This window comes from Desmodus rotundus, chromosome 8 (genome assembly GCF_022682495.2).
Source record: "Desmodus rotundus isolate HL8 chromosome 8, HLdesRot8A.1, whole genome shotgun sequence".
In the NCBI taxonomy this organism is placed as follows: domain Eukaryota; kingdom Metazoa; phylum Chordata; class Mammalia; order Chiroptera; family Phyllostomidae; genus Desmodus; species Desmodus rotundus.
In genome coordinates this window covers 93,837,096-93,855,166 of record NC_071394.1, presented here as the reverse complement: position 1 = coordinate 93,855,166, position 18,071 = coordinate 93,837,096, and the positions used below count along the sequence as shown (strand labels likewise).

At 40.8% G+C, this 18,071-nt stretch overlaps 1 protein-coding gene across 6 annotated transcripts in view; it reads left to right on the top strand.

The window, feature by feature from the left end:
• RAD18 (RAD18 E3 ubiquitin protein ligase) overlaps positions 1–18,071 on the top strand; it is a 111,765-nt gene that overhangs the window by 74,084 nt on the left and 19,610 nt on the right. For 3 of the 6 annotated variants that reach the window (XR_011651538.1, XR_011651540.1, XM_024556482.4), the window contains exon 12: positions 12,387–12,449. The exons of 1 other annotated variant lie outside the window; for it this stretch is intronic. Coding sequence is in view for 3 of the 5 variants with exons in the window: in XM_024556482.4 (XP_024412250.1) it covers positions 12,387–12,449 (63 nt within the window). In the remaining 2 variants the exon portion in view is untranslated. Of the gene's footprint in view, positions 1–645; positions 1,116–12,386; positions 12,450–13,082; positions 17,279–18,071 lie in introns of those variants that run through there. 2 more of the 6 variants (XM_053929575.1, XM_053929577.2) reach the window with 2 other exon arrangements.

Genomic DNA, 18,071 nt, shown 5'->3' with positions numbered 1-18,071 from the left:
ACACATCTGTTGCTTAGCACGATTTTTTCTGTCATGTTTGTTATGTGCCCTGTCTGGCAAATGAGAATCAGTTTCTCGCTGCTGGAGCCGGAGATTGCAGGCAAGGTAAGGCAGAAACTATTCGTGTGTTACTAGATTAGAACTGGAGACCTTCATATGAACTGATGTTTAGCTTAATATAGGTTCGGATGGATACAGACAGAAATACTGATAGATCGGGATATATAATAAGTTAGCTAGTATACACACGTGTTTCCTCACTCCGTGAGCTGACAGGGCCAAGCAGCAAGGGCACCACAGTTGCACCAAGCACACCTAGTACACTGACCTTGGTTTCTGACGGCATTCTCCAGTATAAGGAACCAGTGCTTCTCGGAGAAATGGCTGATCCCGTGGCTGGGGCAGGGAGCAAGAAGTGCTAGAAAAAGTAAGAGAGACAGAGAGAGGAGGGGGAAAGGGGAAGGGAAAGGTGAGGACAGGGTAAGAGAAGGGAAAGGAAGGGAGAAGAAGAGAAAACAAAAACCTGACAGCCACTGGCTCAGCCCGGAGAAAACAGCGACAGCAGTGCTGTGTTGACGTGTGCTTTCTTGGTGCGCAGCGACGGGAGTTACACTCACCTCTGTGGTCTTCCTCCCCCGAACGCAGTGACCTCAGTCCCGTTGTGAGAAAACATCGGACTCTGCTGAGGGCCGCTCCACAAAATGCCTGACTAGCACTCGTACAAACTGTCAAGGTCGTCAAAACACGGAGTGTCCGAGAAACTCTCACAGTCTAGAGGGGCCTAAGGAAATACGACGACGAAACGTAATGTGTCCTGGATGGGACCCTGGGACAGAAAAAGGACATTAAATAAAGACTAAAGAAATGCAAATAAAGTGTGACATTTAGTTATTAATAATGTATTACTATTGCTTCGTTGGTTGTAATTAATGTATCAGACAGTCTGATGTGGGATGTTAACAATGTAAGTAAATAGGTGTGGGGCATTGGGAACTTTCTCTACTATCTTTGCCATTTTTCTGCATTTTTATTTTATTCTAAAATAAGTTTATTTTTAAAAAGCATGTTACAACATTATAATAAAGAGGGACATTGGTGTGAAAACATTTAAAGAATGTGTTGAATATTGGAAAACCAAAGTCATCAAAATGCTATTTTCGTAAGTGCAAATTGGACACTATTTCTGGGTTGTAGTAAATTTAATTCTTAAATATTATTTTATTTAATATTAGATGTTACATTTAGTTACATAGATTAATTAATAAGCCCTATTTTAATGCATTCTATAAAGTGCATTGTCTTATACATATTAAAATTTAATCCAAAAATGCAGCATGAGAGAAGAATTCTGTTTTCCTCCCTGTTGTCTTATTTTTTAAATCGGTATTGCCTTTTTGTGCTAATATTTTTACTTTGTAGAATGATTTCACCTAAGAGGTTGTGGCGCAGCCTCTGCATTTCACCCTGAGGGGCGGGGTATTGGCCGGTATTCCTCTCCCTCTGCAGCCAGCATGTCTCTGTTAGTGAGTGCAGACTTGCAGAAGTGATTGAATAGTGATCCTCCAAGAACATGTGAAAGCACAGACAGTTTTATCTTTTCTCCAGTATTATTGCCACAGCATATTTGCTGTTAAGTAATAAGGTTTTCTCTTACTCTCAGGCAGTTCATGTTGGCAACTTTGGAGTTTTTTTATGCTTTCTGTTGGGTAATCTGATGATCCTTATAATAGCTTTTGGGTGTTGTTTTATAATTCTTCATTTTTTGACATTCTGAGTCAGTCCTAGGTGGCAAATATTTTTGGTTTTACTAAGTTCGTGGACTGCCATGATGGAAAGATCGTCTGTACAATTACTTTGAGCCCTTCCATTTTCTTTATCAGGAAAGAGTTTTAGAATTCCATAGTGGATTAATGCTTGTGTGTCTAAAGTGCTTATAGAATTGAAAGTTCCGTCCAGGGTTCTTACTTTCCAAATGATATCTTCATGTCATTGCTTGTAGCCACGTCTGATCGTCACCCAAGCTTTGGGTGCGATGACTGGAGTGTTGAGAGTTTGATTGGCATGACGTGCCAGTACTTGCTTATGGTTGAATTTTATAAACTGTGTTTTCCCTTTTTATTTTATTTTATTTTGTTTTTTTAGTTTTTATTTGTTGATTTTGGGGGGGGAATTTGTTGTTCTGCTTATTTATGCATTCATCGGTTGATTCCTGTGTGTGTTTTGAACTCTGCATCAGATAGGTTGTCTATCTCCCCGTTGCTTACTTCTTTTTCTGGAGTTTTGATCTGTTCTTTCACTTGGGCCATATTTCTTTGTCTCAGTGCACCTGTTATGTTGTAAGGGACAGAGCCTTAGGTATTCGCCAGGGCGGGCAACCCTCTTTGCTGCATTGTGGCTCTGTCTGGGGTGGGGGGGTCAGAGAGGGAGCACTACCGCTTTCTCACTCTGCTTTAGCCCCCCTTTCCAATGAACTGTCCTGTGAGACTGGGGGTTTCTTCTAACTTTGCAACCCTCACAGGATTTTACAGTGAGAGGTTTTAGTCTTTAGTTTCCCAGTCAGCCAGCCCCTGCCTCGCCCATGCAGTCTACTGCCTTGTGGCAGGTCCTCTGCCCCTCCTATCAGTCTGGATGAATGTTTCATTAGTTTCCTTGGTTGTCGGAGTTCCATGTAGTTTGATTTTCTGGCAGTTCTGATTATTCATTGTTTTTAGATTGGTTGTTAACCTCTTTTTGGTTGTGCAAGGAAGCAAAGTGTTCCTACCTGCACCTCCATCTTGGCCAGAACTCCACTACCTTTGATTTTAAATCAGAGGAACAGATGTTAAATCAGAGGAACTATGTTAGGCTGGCTCCTTGGAGACCTAACTTAGAACCTGGGGAAAAGGCACATTAGGATAAAATAAAAACATTTTCAAGTTAGAAGGTACCTCAAGAAGTCACTAAATATAGTAGCTTCATATCACAGGTAGGGAAATAGAGGCCCAGAGAGCTGATGTGACTTTATCTTAAGTCATTCAGTGAATAAAATTGAAATCAGTAAATCTCAGCCCAGGTTTTTCCCCATTGTAATGTGAGTTATACCAGAACTTTTGTATTGGGCACCATTGTTTCCTTTATTAGTAGCATTTTAATGGAGTTGTTTGAAATATCAATTAGACATAGAGTGAACATTTGTTCCCGTTTCCCTGAGATAGGCTGGTTTCCATTTCTTGTCTTGGCATCATTCCTGATAGCCCCTGTGTTACTATCCAGAATGCCTGGGTTTGGGGGCTGCATTTTATGGTTGCCTTGCCAGAAGGACAGGCAGTGTTACTTTGCACATCTTCTCTGTTCTCTTCACTGCCACGCAGATGGTCACATTCTGGAGCGTGGGCACGTATGAAACTGCTGACTTTGCTGACTCCGGTTGGTTTACCACATAAGTAGTGCACGTGGTTCTTGTACCTCAGAGAGATGCGAGCGTTAAAGCATGATAGGCCTCAGATGCAGAGGCTCGGTATTTTTTTAGGTGATTTTATAGAGGTTGGTTGTAGAAGCCTCTGAGTTTTCATTAATGTGTGCTTAGGAATCCTTTTCTTACCTAGTAAGTACATTTTATTAGCCATTTATTACCTGTATGGGTAACAGCATGAATGAAAATTTAAAAATATATATCAGAACATTAAAAGTTGGGGCAAATATAAGTTGGGAGTGATAATTATTTCTCATACCCTTGGTCATTTAGACAAACTCTTCATTTTATGTGGAAACAATTACAGAGCGGTTCAGTGTCCACTGCCTAAAATCCAGCAATATAAGGTGGTTTTAAAGTTGTTCTCCTCCTTGAACAGACCATAAGACCGGAATTTTATGGCCTAAACCTGGACTTGATACTGGGTTTCTCTGGTTTGGGTGGTTGGTATTGGCCAGGCATCCCACATTTGCAGAGCTGAATGCGCGTTCTCAGGATGGGCAGCTGAGTAGATTATATTGAGGCTGGTCTGCTGTGCAGAAGACACGCTAATCTCATCAAGGCTGGCAGGACTTGAAGATGGTTGGGATGTGGTGAGCAAGTTAAAAAAAAGCTCAACATCAAGGGTGAATCCTAAATTTTTGGCTTTAGCAACTGTGTGAATGGTGGTCCTGCCTAGTTGCTTTCATTTTCTTAATGGAGTTGAGGCTGGTTTACCAGCTGAGAGTGGGCTAGGATGGCGGGTAGGCAATTTGAGAAAGTCTTTTTGAGAGTGAGAAACAGAACGTGCCAGGTAAGTGTTGTAGGACCGTAGCGTCTTGACCACAAATTTGAGATTTGTGGACAAGAATTTTAAATGAGATTAGTCTGGTGATAAAGTCCGATAAAAGGTGTTTGTTTGCATGCTAATTGCTGGTGTACAGCTCAGACTAGGCAGCTAATTGGGGTTAGCCACGGTTCCCACATTGATTACAGGGGACAGTGCGGGGTACTAGAAAGAAATCAGACAAATCCGGCTTTGGATTGCAACCAGAATTAAAATGAAGATACATGTAATAGATGTTTGCTTTGGAATTCTTTTTGATCCACTGAGAAAAATTTCAAATATATATCTTTTTAAAAATGTTTAAGTTTCAGATAAAACTTAGTGCAAATGTTTGACAATGAAAGAAGACATGCTAATAATACATTTTCTTATCCTTTATAGCATTTAATAGAACCTTTTAAAAAAACATTCAAGAATAGCTATTCATTTTGCACACCTGGAGACTGAGAAGGAAAGGACCCATAAATTCAGTAGAAAAATGGGCAAAAGTCATGAACAGTTTGATGAAAGAAAAATGCTAATTACATCCATTTCTCACCTGTTGAGGTTGGCAAAAATCTTAACATTTGCTAACATACTCTGCTGGAAGGCCATGGGCAAACGCACTCGTCCATCACTGGTTGCAATGCTACATGATACAGTCCCTAAGGAGAGGAATCTGATGAGATCAACCGAAAGTACTGTGGTTCTTGCCTTTTACCCAGTGTTCCGATGAGCTTGTGCCACAGATGCACCTGCACCACACACATGCACAAATGACCTGTACACGGGGCTGTTCACCGAGTCATTGTTTATAGCAGCAGAAGACCAGGACCTACTCACATTCTCACTACCTGGTGCTGGTTGATTAAACTACAGTATATCCACACAATGAAATACTATGTGATTGTTAAAAAAGGAAAATTTCTTTGTTAACATGGAGAGATTTCCAGGATTTGCTTGGAAATGAAAAGGCCAAAGTTCGGAACAGCATAGATAGCATTCTTCTTTATTTTTCTAAAAGGGGAGGAAAGGATGTATACTTATATTTGTTTACTTTGTATAAAGAAACACCAGAAGAATAACCAAACTAATAAGTGATTACTTGTTGGAGACGAGGGGGAACAGGTTGGCTGGGACAGAGGGAGAAGTGAGACTTCTTGGTGTACTTCTTTTTATGTCATTTTGACTTTCAACCATGTAAATGTATTAGTCTACTTTAAACAAAAAAGAGGTGCTTTAAAATGAGGTTTTGGAAATCATCAGTATCTTCATCAATGTCATTGTTATAAATTGGTTAATACAGTTTGATGATGCAGGCAGTAAGGTGAGACACATTAATGGGATTTTATAATTTTGGGGACACCCAATTTGTTAGAAAAATTGCTACATAAGATTATGTTTCTGGTAAAATTAAAACAGTATCTAAAGAAAACATCAAAGTAACTGAACAGTAACCTACGTTGTAAGTATCTTTCTGTAATTCAGTGATAGCTTTGTAGTGTTTAAAAATCCTTATAATTGCTTTTGGAATATTGACACATTACACTTGGGTTTTTTTAAAGATTATTTTATTTGTTTATTTTTAGAGAGGGGGGAAGGGAAAGGGGGGAGAGAGGGAGAGAACATCAGTGTGTGGTTGCCTCTTTCATGCCCCACACTGGGGACCTGGCCTGCAACCCAGGCAGGTGCCCTGACTGGGAATTGAACTGGTGACCCTTTGGTTTGCAGGCCACCATTCAGTCCACTGAGCCACACCAGTCAGGGCTACACTTGTATTTTTAACTGTTACAATGTGACATTTAATGAATTTGATGTTGCCACAAAATCTTTTTCTGCTAATACACATTAGTTTTGTATTTTATTATGTAGCCTTTTGTCTGGGAACATTTATGAACTTCAGGTTACCCCTGAAAGCTAAATGGTTCATGTTGTTTCAGGTGGTAAATTTTGTTGACATTTTTTAGAGAAAATATGGGAAATTTTGCTAGTCAGAATTTTTTAGAGAAAATATCTTTTGGGTTTTCAGGAGAGCTTAAACTGCATCTTACATGATGTCTACTCTTTGGATGAATAAGACATTGCTCTGGGGAATGTGTCTTCACCGAAGATACTATGACATTAAGTCCTTGAGATGGGTATGTGTCCATTAGATCCGTGCACCTCAGTCATTCTTATTTGTTCCACTGTCAGAGTTCAGGTTAGCCATGGCTTTGTGCTTGTTTGTTGAGTTAATCTCCCTGGGCTGCAATTTCCTCATTGATAAAATATAACGATAGCTTTTATTGCCCTTTAATTTCCCTGGGTGATTCTAAAAAGCAAATGAGATGGTCATATATTGTTAGTGAATAGAAAGAATGTAAACTAAGTTGGTTTTCTGGTTTCTTCTCTTTTTAAGGATTTAGCATGTATTACTTGATAAATAAGTTCTTCCTGTTAATTGTTCTCGTGTTTGAAGATTTCTTCATTTTATCTTTTTCTAGATCTAGTGGAGAGCAGAGAAACTCTTAGCCTTGCTTTACCCATGAGCCTTGTTGATGTTGTCTGACAGAACCTTCCTAACGAACGCATTGGAGGAGGTGGCATTATTAACTCTCGTGGATTAATAGCATTTTCTGCTACCACTGGTTGAAGCAACATGATGTAATAGAAAGATGAGTTTTGCATTCACTCCCCTGTTTTTTTACTTAAATTTCTCCACACCATTGTTCATCTGTCAGGGGGGGTAAAACCTAGTGTGCTTATGGGATGTAAAGGTAGTGCGTATAAGCTAATTATCATGGTTGTGGAAGTAGTTGCTCACAAAGTGGTAATTTCTGTCACTGTCATCATGGAGTGATTTTCCTTTTTTGAACCTAGGGTGTTTGCTCTCCTAGTGCATATGTTATTGTCAGCCTGCTGTTAACATTTTGGCGTGTAAACTTTTGCTTACCCCGCAGAACGGAGTACCAAAAGGGGGGATTGAGGCGGGGTTTGTAGTGACCACAGCATTTATTCAAGTCCCGTTGTCTGGTGGGCATTGTGTGCTCGTGTCACCCCTCCAGCGGACTGTCCTGAAGGAGGGTTTCTTTCAGTTGGCTGTTTTCAACCACGTTCAAATTAATGCCACAATTACGAGAAGGAATGGGGAGTAACTACAAGATAATAGAAAAAATCTCACTTTTAAGTAATCTTTAATCCACAGGATTTTTATCGCAGATGTTTGCATTTTTCTTACCCCACAGTACCCTGTGTGCTTGCCATGCTGGGCAAATAACAAGTTCTGATGAATTTGCACCCTGGTGTCATAGAAACAGTGGACATCAAAGATTAAAATAGAGCTCAGTAGTGACCAGGTTTCCTAGGCCAAATTGAAGCATAGTGCTAAGGCAGTTATTCAGCTAATTCAGACTCAAATGTGTTTTATGAAAATGGAGCTGACATGTATCGAACGCTTGTTAGTGCCAATCTATATGCGGAACATTCTGTGTGTTCTGTTGCCTGACTTTGGAAGTATCTCGGTGAACCACGTGTGTCGTTATCCTGACTTTATCGGTGAGGCTGTTGAGACTTGGAAAGAGTAAGCAACTTGCTCAAAGTTATAAGTGAAAGACACCTGGCTGAAACTTTAACTTTGAAGCTAAAATTTGTGCTTTCTCCCTCTGGACAGTATTACCAACCATACCTTTGCCAGAGGTATTTGGCATGTTACTTTTCCGCTTTGTGGGTAAAATCTTGACTAATGGAATGAAATGAGATGCTGTGGAGTAGTATGTAAAAATAGTGCTTACCTTTGCCTGAGAAGATGTGCTGCACGTTTGGTCAGAGTGACAAAAGTGAAATACAGGTATTTTAGGAAGACCAACAAGGCCAAAGACCAACAATCTACCAACCAACAAAAACCAGTTTAGCTTATGCTTCTGAAACCTTGAGCTTAAAATGGTATGAAATACTAATTGTGGTTGACCTAACAGAATCTTCCTGAACAGAGGTTGGAAATTTTGTAGACTTCAAGATTCTTTTCTTTTTTTTTTTAATTTGTTTATTTGTTTATTTATAGAAAGGGAGAGAAATATCAATGCATGGTTGCTTCTCATACACCCCGTATTGGGGGCCTGGCCTGCAACCCAGGCATGTTCCCTAGACTGGGAATCGAACCAGTGACCCTTTGGTTCGCAGGCTGGTGTGCGATCCACTGAGCCATACCAGCCAGAAGCTGTTTCTTCTTGTTTTTATTTTTTTGTTTTTTTGTGGGTTTTTTTGCTGATAAGGCTTTCTCACATGTATTTAATCTGCATAATAATAGTTTAGGGAGCACAATATGAACAACCTTCTATAGGGAGCTATAACTTTTATGTACCAGACCTCATATTTATCCATCTTCTTAAGGCCTGGCTTAACAGAATGTTCCAAACCAAAATAGAGAAGCTACAGTTTACTCTGAAAACATTCTTTGTCCAAGAATTAAAAGCTTTCGCTGTGTAGATTTATGCATGCTTCGACCCTAGGTAGACCAGAGTGAGTCATTATTTTCTCTTGTGGAGGATTTTTTTAGATGTCTTGTAAGTATATTAAAGGAATTATTTTTATCTCCAAAGCATATTAAAATGGCTAAGGCTTCAAAAATATTATTTACTTCTATTCACAAGGAAGAGATCTAAGAGTGATAATTTTAGTACCACTGACTGTTAACGCCCCCATAGTCCAAGTCTCTTTGTAAAATCCTACTTGTGAAACTGTTTGCTTAATTTCAGGAACGTGGTTTAAGAGTAGAATATAGTAAGTACACAACTTTGAAAAGGAATGAACAGTTCCGTCTGGTATTTTTAATTGTATTAGTATCAACACTTCCTTCCCCGGCGGTGGCTAGATTTGGAGCAGCAGATGTAGCAGATAATCCTGAAACTTCATTTTAGGTAAACTTTAAACCTCCCAAACTTTTTTTTTTTTAATTCTCACCCGAGTATATATTTTTATTAATTTCAGGGAGAGAGAAAGGCAGAGGGAAAGAAATAGAGAAACATGGATCAGTTGCCTCCTGTATGTGCCCTGACCAGTTGCCTCCTGTATGTGCCCTGACCAGGAATCAAACCTGTAACCTTTTGGTCTACAGGATGATACTCCAACCAACTGAGCCACCTGGCCAGGGCCAAACCTCCCAAACTTGGTATCAGTCACTTTACTGATTGGCTATCATTCTGGTTAGTAACTGAGCTGGAGCAGAAGGCAGGGTAGTGAGGACTGAGGCAGTCATGGAGCTGTGTGGTCTGCCTGGTCCATGCCACTGAAGTCTCAGAGGAACAGGAGATTGCAGGCAACTTTTGAGATGTGTTTTTGTCTATCTCCTCCACCATCTGTTTTTCCTGAGGTCGCATAGCAAAAACCTCTTAGATTTATGTCATTAATGTACCGCAAATATTTTCCTTTAACAATCCAGTTATTTGTACTGGTGATTTGAGGGCCGCTTGGTAAATTGATCACAGATTACTAGGTTAGTTGACAAGCTTGGCCATTCTGCTTACTTAGCTGGAATGGTAGGGATGCTTTGTAACCTTCCTGTTAAAAAAAACCCATACGTGCGCATTTGGAGGTACCAACAAGAAGCTGACTTCATTTCTCTAGCTTATGTGATACCTACCAGGACCCAGAGCAACATGACCAGCCCCTAATCCCATTCTTCTAACTCAGGGGTTTTCGACAGGAGCAATTTTGTCCCCTAGGGAATAGAAATTGGTTCTTGGGGGCAGGGATGGCCAAAATATTTTACTCTTTTTATCTATAAAGCACAGTATATGTACGACACGTGTTTACAAATACATTACATTTGTGGCATTAAAATTTCATGAAGGGATAATTAGGAAAAATTGTCTAAAAAGACTAGTGGGGATGGGGGTGGGGTGGGGCAATAATGAAAATGGTTGAGAAGCCCTGTGTTGCTCTGTCCCAGTGATTTTCAGTCTTTTTATCTCAGGGCACACACAATTAACTGAAATTCTACAACAGACCAAAAGATATATTTTTTGCCTATTTGACCAAAAAGAATAAGTATAATTTTGATTTATTCACACCGAATGGCTGTTTTCTTTTTTTTTTTTTATTTGACAGTCTAAGGGGAAAGAGGTCCGTGCCCCTGACTAAATAGGTACTGCATGTTTTAAAAATTCTAGTGGCACACTGGTTGAAAATTGCTGCTCCATGCAGAAAAAGAATGGATGAGGGCATCGATACAACCTGAGTAGGGAGAGGGAACAAAAGAGTTACATTAAAGGAGCTCCAGTTTTCTTTATAAAGTTGGAATAATTTATCACCAAAGTAAGGAATAACAAAGGTTAGGATAGGAAAGGTTTAGACTGCCGCTGTGGGAATAGGGTTGGCAGTGGGTCTAAGTCCTCCCTAGCAAGTGGCTGTGTGGGTCTTTCTCTTAGGAAAATAATAAAGTTGGTAAAATTGGCCATGGATCTCCTTAAGGCCTCCTGCTTTTCCCTCTTCCCTCCTGATAAAAACTGAGTTTAGTTAGCCGTTTAATGGCAAAGCTTGTTGTTATAAGCCAGTGTGCACAAGGGTGAGGATGGCTGATGATAAATTAACGTTTTTGTTTTCAGGAGCACTTGGTGAGCAGTGGGCCATCCTCAGTGTGAGAGGGTAGCAGCGGCATAGGTGCTCTCGATAGGCTTGATCAGGGGGTCCCACCCGGGGCCTGAAGGAGTGATTGCACAGCAAAAACCATCTGTGGGGGAAACAGGGTCTCACAGATGCATGCACTGCTGTTTGAAAAATGTGTGCGTGTGCTGCTGTAATGAATAAAATATAAAGTAAAAGTATTACTAATTTTATAATGCTTCATTGTCATTGTATATTTTATCAAGCCACAAATACTAAAAGTATTGCTACCACCGTCTGAGAATTATTAATTCTGAAAAGCCTGAGGACTATTGTGTACTATATCAGAGGGCCACTCTACATGAAGTGTGATGCGAACCCCCCACACGTGGGTCATTACACACATGGACCACAGGCAGAGGGGCCCTACACAGAGCTCCTGGAGTGTCAGGGTTTGGGTGGAAATCCTCTGAATAAAACTTTTGGTACAGAACTGTATTTGTTGACTGTTAATTGCCTTTTTTCCCAGGCATCATAGGCAAACATTGCTTTCAAATGATTTGTCAGAAGTAATTATGAATGATTCATTTGCACTTTAAATCCTTATAATTTTTAAGCTCTTTTTATCTATTAGAGTAGCATTGGAAATATGATAGACGCCAGCATTTCCAAACCTGTCACACCTGAGAATGTGTCCTCTGTTTTCGCCTTTTCCACGCGGGCGTGGTCACCGCTGCTTCTGAGTTGACCTGTGCAGTGCCCATGACATTCTGTCTTTGGATATCTACAGAAATGCTTTTTTGACATTGATACACACATATTTTTTTAAAAATATTTATTTGGTAGGAATTTATTTTGGTAAGAACAAGATGCTAAAACCTTAAAACAGTTTTTTCTTATAAAGAAATAATACCTTATAAAGAAATAATAATATCAATAATTTTGTTCGCTCTGCACAGATAGGCCAGAAATACACAGTACTTTAAGCCAGGTTACATTGTAACAAATTCCATTTTTTAGCACAGTGCAAATTAATTAAATTTTACTTACTTTGCTTACAGAGGGATTATAAGCCACTTAGGAACTTAGCATCTCTTGTGAATCTCATTACTAAAGAGCAGTTTCTAAGACACGATTTGATCTTGGGCTGCCGTGGGCAATTGAAAAGGCTGTGACTTTACACTGTTTGAATTCAGGTTTTATGTTGAGGGATTTATTTAAGATTTGGAATTTTTTTCATTATTATTGCTAATTTATAAAGATTTAAAAAAAATAGCTTTATTGAAATCACTGTAGAATAAACTTCAGATATTTGAAGGACACACTTGGAAGAGTTTGAACGTACGTACACAACTGTGAAACCACCCCCACAATCAGAGTTTCCTTTTGCTGCTGTGTCGCCCTCCTTGCCCATCCCCAGCTCCCTCACAGGTAGCCTGGTCTGCTGATTTGCTTACTGTTACTATGGATTAGCTTACCTTTTCTAGAATTTTATATTGATTGAATCATACTGTCTTTGTTGTCTGGCAATATTGATGTATATCCTTTTAGTTCCAGTTCAGACATCATAAGAGATATTCTGGAAGAAGAGGAAGCCTGGGAAGCGTCACATAAGTGAGTTCTCATAATCAAAAAATAAGCATGTACTACTTTGACCTGAGAAATTATAATTCTGTACAGTTGATTTTCAAAGAAAAGAATATTTGTGCTTTCTGATTTAAGAAAGTGATAATTCATACACATCAAGGTAAAGATTTGGAGTTTACTACTGGTTTCTATATATTCCTGCTTAGAAATGGAATCCCAGTGTGGTAACACTGAATACTTGTCAGAAGTTGTTTCTCTGAAGACAGGTTGTTCCAATAGGTGGTTAATAGTTTGGCTTTAAGCACTGGCTCCAGAGTCTTTAGAAACTTTTAATCCTTTTCTAGATGTTCCTAGTCATAAGATGTTTAGTGTAGAATAAATGCAATTCCACTTCTCCTATACCACTTATGAATCAATTTGGGAAATGAAGCTTGTGGGGAGGAGGGGGCTATTCCAGGTCCCACTGGTGGGTAAAGAGGACATTAACGGTGCAAAAAAAGGATATGTTTTCATTAGCCTCCCCCTGCAGGAGTGGTCTGTAGCACGACAGGGCAGATGTACTGCACTATAATTTCATGATCACATACCTCGAATGGGCCCTCAGAATTGCCTAGCAGTTGTACTGCTTCTGTGACCACTTCTTTGTCCTGTTCTTCACAGGGATCGTGTGAAAACTCAGTTAACTGTCTCCACCCACCAGCTGAAGACCTTGTCCTTTATAGAGAAAATAGAAGCCATCATATAGGAACCTTTATCTTTTCCAGCGTATGAATCTGCCTGCACCTACACATATTTAGTCCTCATTTCCTCCTTTTATAATAAATGGAGGTCCTGACCCCAGTTGGAGGCTGAGCCCTCCTACCTCACTGCTGCTCTCTTGTCAGCAACTTGGCTTTGTCCCTCCTGTCTTGTATAGGCAACCTCTCCCTCTCAACTGTGTTTTCCAATTGGGCACGCTCAAATCTTTCCCATCGCAAAACCAACCAGCGCACAACCAACAGACAAAACCCTCTCACTCGACCTCTCATCTCATTATTCTCATCCTGCAGCTCCCATTGTGTCTCTCCTTCCTTTCTTTTCTTTTTTTTAATTGAGTTTATTTGAGTGACATTGGTTAATAAAACTATACAGGTTAATAAAGTCATACAGGTTTCAATGCAGTCTCTGTAAAACATCATGTGCACACTGCGGCATGTGCTCACCACCCAAAGCAAGTCTCTTTCTGCCCCCGGTTATCCCCCGTTTGCCCTCCTCCTCGTCCCCCGGCCCTCCTTTCCCTCTGGCTGGCAGGCAGCATACCGGTGTCCATGTCTGTGTGTCACATATATGTAGAGAGGATCTCTACTTGCAGTCGCCATTCCCTAATCTCCCACTTACTTGCTCTTTCACGTATCCAGCCAGACTCATCATTCTGACACAGCTTTCACTCGGGTCATTGAAGACCTCATCGCTAAATCCAGAGGGCATTCTTTAGGCCTTATCTTCCTTGACTTCTTAGCAGTGTTTGATACTACTATTAGCTTCTTCGCCTTTCTTAAAATGCTCTCTTCTTTGACTTACGAGACACAGTACCCCCCTGTTTTCCTCTTGCTCTACGAGGTTGATTGTTGATATTGGTCAAGATTAAATTTATCTCCTTAAAAATTTATCTTTCCTACCTACTTGATGCCTCCTCTTAGATATTTCTACGACACCTCAAAATCAACATGTGCAAAGCTAAACACTTGACCGTATCTACTCTCTCAACACCCCTGAAAAAAATTTTAAAACAAAATAAAAACATCATCCTTTTCTGATGTTCCTTTTCTGCCAGTTTCTTATGCCCTCCCCCAAAACTGTCATTCTTGACATCTTGTTCTCTAGGGCCTATATGTCCAATCTATGGCTGTATTGCAGATTTTACTTCGTTTTTTAAAGATTTTATTTATTTTTAGAGAGAGGGTAAGGAAGGAAGAGAGAGGTAGAGGAAAGCATTGATCAGTGGCCTCTCATGTGTACCCTGACTGGAGGCTGGGGACCAGACCTGCAACCTAGGCATGTGCCCTGGCTGGGAGTCGAAACCAGTGACTTTCGCTTTGCAGTATGATGCCCAACCAACTGAGCTACACTGGTCGGGGCCAGATTTTACTTCTTAAATATCTCTGGAATCCACCAATTTAATTCTACGCCTCTCGCCACCTTAATTCATGCTACCATGTGTCTCGATTGAACAAGAAATCGTGTCTAATTTGTCTATCCACATTTTCTGGCTTCTTTACAACCTAAGCTCTTTATTGCAGCGAGAGTGATCTTTTCAAAATGAAAGTCCAATCACTGTTACTCATCTCTCCACTTTAAAAATAGTCAATAGTCTCTTACTCTTGTTAGGATCTAGAAGGGACTCTTCAGCGTGCCTAAAAGGTCCTATATGGTCTGGTCTTCTCCAGACTCATGCCTTATCACACACTTACACATTTTTTCTGCTCCAGTGATACAGACTTCTTAGGTCTTCTCTTTATGCCACATTCTCTCCCACCACAGGGCCTTTGGACAGGCTTGACTCTCTGCGGAGAGTGGTCTTCTCGTCTTTCTTCTCCTAGTTTACCCCTACTCAATCTTCACATCTAAGCTCAAGATGTGCATCTCTTGGAAGTATTCTCTGCCTTGCCCTCTGGACCACATCCTCCTGTTACAGGCCCTTACAGCACCATGCCCTGTTTCCAGCACATTCGTGTGACTGTCCATCTGCTCTGCCATTCCATAGGTTCAACATTGTTGCCCCAGTGTCGACCCAGTTCTTACCCACAGTAAATACTTTACATATGTGATCTCATTTAAATAGCATAACACTACTGTGATGTGTGATTGTCCCTGTTTTATAATGAGGTGACTGAAGCTGAAAGGGGTAAATCCCCAGGTGGTGAGGTGAGAGTCTAGCCTAGTGTGTCAGGTCAGCACTCTCAACCATTAAGCTACGTACACTGTCTTTCCAAAGGAGAGGTGTGCTGTGCTGTTGACATTTTGTAGTTTCGTGACCGAATCCCTGGGAAAATGGAGAAGTGTGGTGTATTCGCAGAGCACAGTGTGAGTGCGTTTATCAGGCTGTTGAGATGTTTGGTGGTTTCATCTAGTGTTTTATGGGAGTTTGAGATTTTTGCTGCATTATTTTCACCTAAACATTATTTAACTTTGAATTCTGGGAGAGGAGGCCACTCCTTAGCTAATTTTGTTTTCTTGTGTTGGAATCTTCCTGACCAATGCCTATGACAAGCTGTAGCCCAGAATTCCTGAGCTGAGTCCGTTCTTGAAAAGAAGACTTCTTAAAGTCATTACTGTAAGAAAACCCTTAGCAAACAAACCCCATCACTTGATAGTAAATGTTAAAGCTGGAAGGATGTAAGTGCTCATCCAGTCCAGTCCCTTTATTTTTTGAAGAAGGAAGCTGAGCTCCAGAGAGGTAACTTGATGAGGTCAAGGTCCACAGAATCCAGGACTTCTCATTTCAGCTGAATGCACAACCATTTAAATAAGCTTATGCCAAAATAAATAAATTTTTAAAAACTAAATAAATAATAAATTTATGCCGTAACGTAGCTTTAGAGGCAGAATCAGGAAACACCTCTGCAGTTTTACTTTTCAACAAAATGCAGCGGTTCTACAAGTGCCTGTCTTATTCGTAGGCATATTCTGTGGTACCACAAATGGCATATTTGAGATATTAGTTCCAAGACATACATATTATTTCAGTTCCAACACATTCTCCTAATTCCATAAATGTTTGCGAGGTTCTGCTAGCAACACAGTGCTCCCTGTAAAGCAGTAATTTCATAAGCAGCAAAAACTTCTTATTTTCTACAGAGTGGTCTTGGGTTATGTCCGTAAATACTGGTGCCTCGTACCATTTTGAACCATAAGATATATGCACATTGAACAGAATGAAAACAGGAAGAAAAAACGGTCCTGGTTTGTCATTTCATATTTCCAGATTTCATTTTCTTTATACATAAGATGTGGGAGTCTAGGTTCCTGCTCTCCAGACCTGCTCCTCCCCCACTGTCCCCGCTCTCAGTTAATGGTAGTGGGATAGTCCGCCCTACTCTTCAGGCCAGAAGCTTAGGAATCATTTTCAGCTTTTTGCTCTCCCTTACCTCTCATGTGCAGTCAGTTACAAGTCCTATACAGAAGTGGTTGTCATACTTAAATATACATCAGAATGAACTAGAAGACTTGATAAAACACAGATTAGTGGGCTCTACCCAATTCTGAGATTTTGATTCGGTAGTTTTGGGGTGGGCCTAGTAGTGTGCATTTTTAACATGCTCCCAGGTATTGCTGACGCTGCTTCTGGGGCCCCCACTTTGAGTATCACTGCTGTAGATGGCCTCTGTGTCTGTCAGCCCCTCGTGCCACAGCCTCCTACAGGCCCTTTGCTCTCCTCCAGCTTTTAGCAGCAGCCATCCAACTGTTTTTCTGCCTCTAGTCATTATAGTTTATTCTGCCGCTGAGATCTAAAATACATTATGTTCTCTCTGTCATACTTTAAAGTTCTTCAGGGACTCCCTAGCATCCAAGCTCTCCCTGTTATGGCCTTAGCTTACCTGCTAGCTTGTGGAATTTCACTCCTTATATATAAAACCTCTCCACCATTCTGTTGCAGCCAAGCTGAACTAGTCACAGTGGCCTCCGAGAGTCATGCCAGGTTGTCTGTGTGCCTTTGCACCTGCTCTTCTGCCCTCATCGCCTTTCCCCTTTCTTCATCTAGATAGGACTTGCCATCCCTTCTTCACAGCTCCACTAGAAGGCCTTGCCTGCTCCTGAAGCACTCTGCACTTAATCCCTGACCACCTTTCCGGAGAGCATGCTCGTTGGGCCTTGACTCGCAGGCATCTCGCACAGTGCCTGGGTAGCCCACAGTGGGCACTCAGCAAGCATCTGTGGGACTGAATGTGTCAGTCAGTGTTTATTGGATCTGAATGAGCTCAGTATTAGGTTCCAGGCATTAGTGACATGGTTACATGGCTTCAAGAACCTGAGTGGATAAGAGTTGCCCACTTACCTTTTAAACTCTTTATCTTGTAGTGCCTCAAGAAGAAAATTTAAGGAAATAGCTTTCTCTGATAGTCTTACAAAGTCAGAAAAGGAAGAATTATTTTCTCTGTTGGTGATCTGTATTTCATCTTAACTCCATGAGGAGTCATTTGCATGCATTATAAGCCTGTCGTATGTTCTAATGGAGGACTGTTAATAATTTGGTTTCTTTCTTTGGGGTCATAACTTTATCGAAGTTAAACATACGTACATTAAAGTGGACAAATCTTAGGTATGTAGCTTGACGAATTGTTATAACTGAATCACTGGGGAGTTAGGGTTACTTTGATGGTGCTACTGCTCCCTCCCCGCCATGCCTCAATGAACCATTCCTCCTGGGATTCAGACTGTGAGGCCCACCCTGATTCTGGACTTGGCCATGTGGTGTGAGGAGAAGCTTGATGAGCATTTGCACAGTGGGTCTTGTCCTTTTGGAATATGCTCTTAGGGATGCTTCCTCTTGGAACAGCCATTCTGCTGTGACAAGCCCAGTCTAGGTATGGGAAGATGCCAACTGGAGGAGAACCTGGGGCTCAGCCCTCCCCTCACTGAGCTCCCAGCATGTTCTTCTCCGTGTGGCTT